Source organism: Hakea prostrata, chromosome 3 (genome assembly GCF_041222555.1).
Source record: "Hakea prostrata isolate BN-2017 chromosome 3, UWA_Hpros_2, whole genome shotgun sequence".
In the NCBI taxonomy this organism is placed as follows: domain Eukaryota; kingdom Viridiplantae; phylum Streptophyta; class Magnoliopsida; order Proteales; family Proteaceae; genus Hakea; species Hakea prostrata.
The window spans coordinates 14,802,715-14,809,901 of record NC_142602.1 but is presented as its reverse complement, the minus strand read 5'-3'; the positions used below and the strand labels follow the sequence as shown (position 1 = coordinate 14,809,901).

At 34.0% G+C, this 7,187-nt stretch overlaps 1 protein-coding gene across 1 annotated transcript; it reads left to right on the top strand.

Moving 5' to 3' along the window:
• The first annotated feature begins 1,782 nt into the window (after positions 1-1,782).
• LOC149021071 (MAC/Perforin domain-containing protein) lies at positions 1,783-6,595 on the top strand. The gene is made up of 8 exons (XM_089147040.1): positions 1,783-2,310; positions 2,977-3,218; positions 3,722-3,935; positions 4,021-4,098; positions 4,239-4,422; positions 4,537-4,703; positions 4,978-5,042; positions 5,532-6,595. The coding sequence occupies exons 1-8, from the start codon at positions 2,065-2,067 to the stop codon at positions 6,145-6,147; spliced, it is 1,812 nt and encodes a 603-aa protein (XP_089003166.1). The 5' UTR covers positions 1,783-2,064; the 3' UTR covers positions 6,148-6,595.
• The last annotated feature ends 592 nt before the right edge of the window (positions 6,596-7,187 follow it).

Genomic DNA, 7,187 nt, shown 5'->3' with positions numbered 1-7,187 from the left:
TTGAATCTAAAAGAAATTTGAATAAATAACTTCCAAAGATATTTATGAATTTTTTTTAAGAGAAATGAACTATTCCATTTTTTTACTAGTTCAGAATGTTAGAAATATTCTTGCAACATAATTTTCAAATTTTCTAGATATCAAGTGGAAATGGCCTTTTTTTATTTTTATTTTAATTATGTTATTCTCATAAATTTTCACTCATAATATGGTAGCTTTAATGGTTCTATGATATTTATTAAAAAAAGACAAAATTACAAGGACACAGCAAGATAATTGGCCAAAAGAATCGACACCTAAAAAATATGTCAAATTGGTAATGACATCCCAAAATGTTTCTTAAATAAATTTATATAACATTACATTTAGACAAAAAATTATATTTAATCATGATTATATAATATTATAATTCTTAAATTATTCTTAATCTCTAATGACCTTTCAGCATTGTCTTTACTAAAATAGAATCCTAAATTTAATTTTCTTTCTTCCTCCATAATTTTTTTTTAACTTTCTTTTGTCATTTTATATTATTTATTTTCCCATTCAAAAATTCTTCTACGATCACCAACATATTTTTATTTGTGGATTGATAAAGCTACTCATTCTCTTTTCCTTCATGTTTCTGACCCTCAAAGAGAATATGTCTCTCCTGATATTATTTATTTATTATTTAATTAAAGGAAATAGGTTATCCAAGCATTTTGTGAGGCAATATACATTATTCTTTTACAGAATAATATTGTTTTACAATACAAAATTGGAATTTGTCGGTTGCTTAAAAAACCCTCTTGCAATAAAATATTAATTACATTACAAAATAAAAAAAATCAATAAAGAAAAAAAATACCCTTAATTATCTCTAAAGAAATGAACTAATCTCTCAATTAATCCACAAGCTTCTATGAAAAAAGAGCATGGAAACAACCAGTTCCATAGGATATCCACCTATTCTTCAACCTTGATATAAATATTATTTTATACTATGAACATGAACAAGGTAACTAGTGATTTAGTAACTCAATTAATTTAAGACATGCATCCAGCTTAATGGTCTCAATATCTTTCCCTTGTCAGGGCTTTGAATATTATCTTTAAATATTATTTTTGGTCGAATTTAAATATTGTACTTAGTGGCACACGCGGTCAACGTTCTAACAAATTACAACAGATTTTATATCTGGCTAACATAAAAAAATGTTACTATCTTCTATTAAAAAACAAAGTAGAAGATATTTTTTGCATTGCCTATGGACTTCTAAGGCTAAAGTATATAGGTGTTTAAATTCTTTTTAACCCTAATTAATTTTCTATTTTTTTATTTAAAAAAAATATATATATACATTGTCACTCTCAAGTCTTAAAAAACTATTTAGATATTTGTATGAAAAGTGGATATACCGTATTAATATTTTCAGATATAGACGTTGAAGCATATAAAATTACTATCTTCACCCTTATGCCCCTCCACCTCTGTTTAGTGTAAATATATAATTTTGCTAATGGTGTAGTGACAACATTGACAATGCAATTATCTTTAACTCAAAAATTATTTGAAAAAAAAAGAAGAAGAAGATTTTTATGGTCTCCAGACTGTAGGCTCAAGAGAAACATTAAATTATAGAAAGTCTGCTCTTGATATTGACATTGATATCAATTAAAGGAAGTAAACAAAGACTTTTAATTTTTTGAAATTAGCTTAAAAACAGAGGTTTTGCAAGCCACGTTGTGTGAATCTGGTTGCAAGACGTAATGCTTCAATTAAGACATAAACCTACAAGGAACAGAGAAGACCAGTCAAATTCAATGGCTCATCAAGAGCAGCTACAATAGAACTGAATTTTCCTTTTCTGATTTACAGATACCCACCTGCCCGTTTCTTCTCCTTTCTTTTCATTTCTTTTTAAATCATAACTAACTTGAATCTTATCATTTCAGAATACCTGAACTCATAGAGTCAGGTTTGACATTTTTCCCTTCTCGTCTGCTCTGCTCTGCTCCTTTTCCGTTCTTGTTCATCAACATCAGATTCATCATAAGAGGGAGAAGAAACAGAGGAAAGGGATGAGTGATAATCGTGGTGTCATTGTGCAGAAAGCATTGAACAGCTTGGGAAAGGGGTTTGATATAACCTCTGATTTCAGACTCAAGTTCTGCAAAGGAAAAGAAAGGATAGTTTTGATCAATGATGAAGAGAAGAGAGACCTCACGGTTCCAGGATTTGGCGTCTTCGATAATGTTTCTGTTGATATCAAATGCGATAAAGGTGATCGGAGCCGATGTCAATCTGATTTTCTTGGGTTCAACCAGGTAATGGGTCTTCTCTAATTAATCTCCCTTATATCCCATTTAGAGCAGAAAGGCTTAAAAGCTTTCTTCCTCGTGATTCCTGAATCGGTTCCTTGATAATCCCTTTTAATTCATAGATGAATGAAGCCATAATTGGCCTGGGAATTTGCAGGGGAAGATTTTTGTTTGGGTTTTCTTCCATGATCAAGTACTTTGTGAAAGAAAACCAGTCGTCTCTGAATTTCTATTGTTCCAAGATCATTTTTTGCCATTAATGGTGGGTCTGTAGTGGTTGGTAGGACTAGGAAATGATCTTCGACGACTGCGAGATCAGTATATTCCAGAATTATTTGTGCTGAAATATTGCCAGTTACATGTTTTCACGTTTTCTAGATACCCAGATATCTCCTCCTATTTAATAATTCAGAAATCGTTCTTCATGCACAAAAATGTCAGAAGGCTTCAAGCAAGGAATGCTCAGTTGGGGAAGACTATACCTCATAGTTATGTCATGAATTCAATTCATCTTAGGTTTTATCAATCAATCGTTTTAAAAGAAAAAAAAAAAAGGAAGAAGAAGATATTTTAATTATACTAACTGTCTTATTCTTAAAAATTATTTTAACTGTGATTAAAATATAATTTTCTTAATCAATTAATGAAAATTCTTACAATTATGTGTTACAGATGTCAGAGTACTTAAACCAGAAGTGTTCAGTAACAGGGAAGATCCCTTCAGGACTATTTGATGCAATGTTTGGGTATAGTGGGAGTTCTTGGGCTTCTGATGCCTCTGTTACCAAAAGCTTGGCTTTTGATGGTTATTTCATTAATCTCTTCAACCTTCACATTGATCGATATCCTCTCATTCTTTCTGATGAAGTAACAAAAGCAATTCCAGCCACTTGGGACCCAACTGCCCTTGCAAGGTAATTAATGTCTAATTCCTTCTTAATTGACTGCATTAATCAAGATATATGCTTGGCACTTACAGACAAGCCACCTTAATTCACTTCTATCTGAAATTTTCTTCTTTCAAACCTCCCATTTGTCCATGTAAGCTTAACCCAATGTAGGCGTTCAGATTCATGAACCAAAGTTATAGCTGACACTGACTTCAGCAAGCAAGCAGATCAAGCCCTCTGACCAAGCCAAGCAAATCCACCAGACAGTTCTTCCCTTGTTTTGACTAATTAATAGGTTCACAATATCCATTAATTGACCCAAGATTAAATGACCAATACAAAGGCACTTAACGGTATACTTAGTCGATGGATTATCTAGCCATTGACATTTGATGTTGTGTTTTTTTCTTTTTTCTTTTTGGATCTGAGGTTTGTCCAGACTAGTTTACACTTGAATCTTCTGCTATCTGGATAAGGATTTGTGTTCTTCTCATACTTTTTAAAAAAAATTATAATAATGGTTGCAGGTTCATTGAGAATTATGGGACCCACGTAATCGTAGGGCTGGAAATGGGGGGTTTGGATGTGGTGGTGGTTAGGCAAGATAAATCTTCGAATTTGCAAGCATCAGAGCTGAAGAGGCACTTGGATGACCTTGGAGATCAATTGTTTACAGGAACATGCCCCCTACCTTTCTCACCAAACCAGGCCAAGGAGTCTTCACGCCCTTACAAGATTAAGGTACTAATTATACATATTTTGATCCCTTAATCTTCATGAAATGTTCATTATTTATTTAAACATGTAATGGGTGACTTGCATGCAGGCTCCAGAAGCATTCAATGTGTTCAACCAGCAACAACATATGCTTATAGATAGCTTCTCCTCAGTAACAGCAAAGGATGTAGGTGATCTTATAGTAATTAATACATATAAGGAGCTAGGATATATATATATATAGAGAGAGAGAGAGAGAGATTATAGTGTGTTCTAAATCCTAATCCTGATTAGCATATTGATTAATTAAGAGAAATGAAATTGTAGGGCATTATGGTGATATGCTCAAAGAGGGGAGGAGATCCTACATCACATAGCCACTGTGAGTGGCTTCTAACAGTTCCACAAAGACCAGAAGCCATCAATTTCAAATTCATACCCATATGCTCTCTACTCAAAAATGTTCCTGGCAAAGGTCTCCTCTCACATGCCATCAACCTATATCTTCGATGTAAGTTCTTACTTCCACTTCAATGGCCGGCCCATCATGGGCCCATTATTCAGATGGACCTGTTTACTGCTTTTCTAGTTCCAACTTCAACTCATGCTCTGATCATGCCTGCAGACAAGCCCCCGGTTGGAGAATTACAGTACCTTCTGGATTTCCAGTCTTACAAATCATGGGCTCCCAGTCTAAATGAACTTCCATTGGGCCCAGCCACAAATAGAGGTTCAAACCCAACTCTCCAGCTCAACATAATGGGCCCAAAGCTATATGTCAATACAGATCAGGTACTCTTTTTTTGGGTAGATTTTCCAATGAAATTGAAGACTTGGGATCCTTTACCTCTCAGGGTAGAGATTTATGCTCATCTTACGCTTCTTTACAACATAATAGAGGTAACACTATGTAGATTCCACCTTTAATGTGTGGTACAAAAGTGTGAGGGAGAGCATAGATTTCTACTCTGATGGGTAGAGGATCCAGACTTGAAGTAAAACAATTTTGAGATATCATTATTCTCTTTTGCAACAAATAATTCAAATCAAACACTTTGATTGCTAGGTTACCGTGGGAAGGAGTCCGGTCACCGGAATGCGGTTGTATCTCGAGGGCATGAAATGTAACAGGTAGCTTTGTCCTTCATCTTTATTTAGAGCATATTGCACTGACATCCCCAAAATGGAAGCCTTAAAACACTGACACCCCACTTTATGTTTAAAAAGCACAGAGATCTCAAAATTGAATTTTCATTGGATTTATTTGTCAAATTTATCACTGAAAACAGTTAAATCATTGTTTATTTTAAAAAATATTCCTATGGTATCAAAAAGATTTTCAGTGACAAATTGGACAAATATATCCAATGAAAATTCAATTTTGGGGTCTATGATCTTTTTAAACATAAAGTGAGTCAGTTTTTTAAGGTCTCTATTTAAGAGTACAATGCAATTTACTCTAAAATTTAAATAATAGTAATGGTCTCAAATGGTGTGAGTTGTTAATTTTAGGTATTGAAAGGACCCAACTCGATTTTAGGACTCATTAAAGAAACCCTAATGTAAAATCTTCTTTTAGGTATTGCACAACTGATCTTGAAATTTCTCCTGCTCGATCAGGTTAGCTATACACCTGCAACACTTGACAAGCACACCAATGATGCTTCAAAACAAGTTAGGAGAGTCATTCAGATGGCAAAGTTCAAGCGATATCGACGACGAGAGGTTTTTCGAGCCGATCCAATGGAAGAAATTCTCACACGTTTGTACAGCACCAGTAAGATTTAATCCAGAATGGGTTACAAGAGAAGATACAGTGTTCATAGTAACCGGTGCACAGCTTCTAGTGAAGCAACACGAGTGTAAAGACATACTTCACCTTTCCCTCTTGTTCTCTGAGGTCTCAAATGCTATTGTTGCAAGATCGGTATGGCAGCAAGGTCCTTCTAATCACTCTCAGAAGTCAAGATTCTTCTCCACTGTAAGCACACCCTTTCTTGGCAATATGGAAAAACTAAAAGAGAAGCCGATGGTGATTGATTCCGGCGTGTTTCCGACCGGCCCGCCGGTGCAAACTCAGAAACTTACCAAGTTTGTGGATGTAGCAGAGTTATGCAAAGGGCCTCAAGATTTTCCCGGTTATTGGATAGTCACTGGTGCTAAACTGGACGTGGAGAAGGGGAAGATTTGTTTGCATGTCAAGTTTTCTCTCTTGTGTTTTACAGAAAATCCTTAAAAGCTTTCCTTCACGAGTCCGGATCACCTTTACGTTAGGGGGAGACATATATTCCTTTAGTGATAAGATCTACTTCGAACACTGACAAAATAAATCAGAGGAGAGATCGAAATTGATCAGATCACATATTATTGAAAGAGACATCATCTTTTGGTGATATGAGCTTATGATTGGATTCTCATCCCACTTAATGCTTGATCTAATCAAGATGGAGATATGAGAAATTTTTTCTCTCTACTGTAATTATAGAGAGATTGCTAATGCACATGAATAGGTATGAAATTCAAAATAGGTAATATGGAAGTTGTAAAGCATGTTTTGGCTGTAAATCTCTTGTGATAGACAACTCAAAAACAAAATTGGTTCAAGGGTGCACTTGTTGGGCTACAAGGAAGACTACATGATATGGCATTGCAGAAATTTTGAACAATGTATACTTATAAAATAGTATAAATAGGCTTTGTGTTTTAATTTTTGACATCAAATTCAATTATTTATTTATTTTTTTCATCTTTTTCTTTTTGTGTTTGAATTAGTAGTTCCATTATTATAATGGTAGTCTTAATTCCTTGGGCCAGAATATCTAGTTTGTGTCGGCTCGAATTGTATGACTTATTTACAATTTATGATTTTTCATTTTTAGGAAAAGAACTGGTTTACTTTTCGTGTCTGATAAAGCTTCTTACAAAATAACTTAGGCATGATTTGTAGTTCTTTAAAATAAGAAGCACATCTCAAATTACAACAAAGAGGGACATTCAGTCGTAAATCTCATTCATACACAACTTCTAACTCCTGTCTTCATAGGTGTGTCTCTTTTCCTATAAGTCAAGAAAAATAGTTAAAATTACTCTTGTGAACAAAACTTACCAAAAGTCAATTTGTTCCATAGGCGTTCTCTAAGTGTTCTTAGCACAAGTTTTACCAAACCTTCAAAATTGTTTACAAATCATCATTTTTTGAGTAAAATGCAAAAAAACAATTCTCACAAAGAACGTCATTCTAAAAAATATCGCTACTAAATGCGCACCATAAAGATT

Excerpts from the sequence above, each read along its gene's own strand:
- LOC149021071 (XM_089147040.1), top strand. The coding sequence starts at position 2,065 with ATGAGTGATAATCGTGGTGTCATTGTGCAGAAAGCATTGAACAGCTTG. Across the intron at positions 3,936-4,020 it reads CACGCCCTTACAAGATTAAG|GCTCCAGAAGCATTCAATGT; the intron begins GTACTAATTATA and ends ACTTGCATGCAG. Across the intron at positions 4,423-4,536 it reads CATCAACCTATATCTTCGAT|ACAAGCCCCCGGTTGGAGAA; the intron begins GTAAGTTCTTAC and ends TCATGCCTGCAG.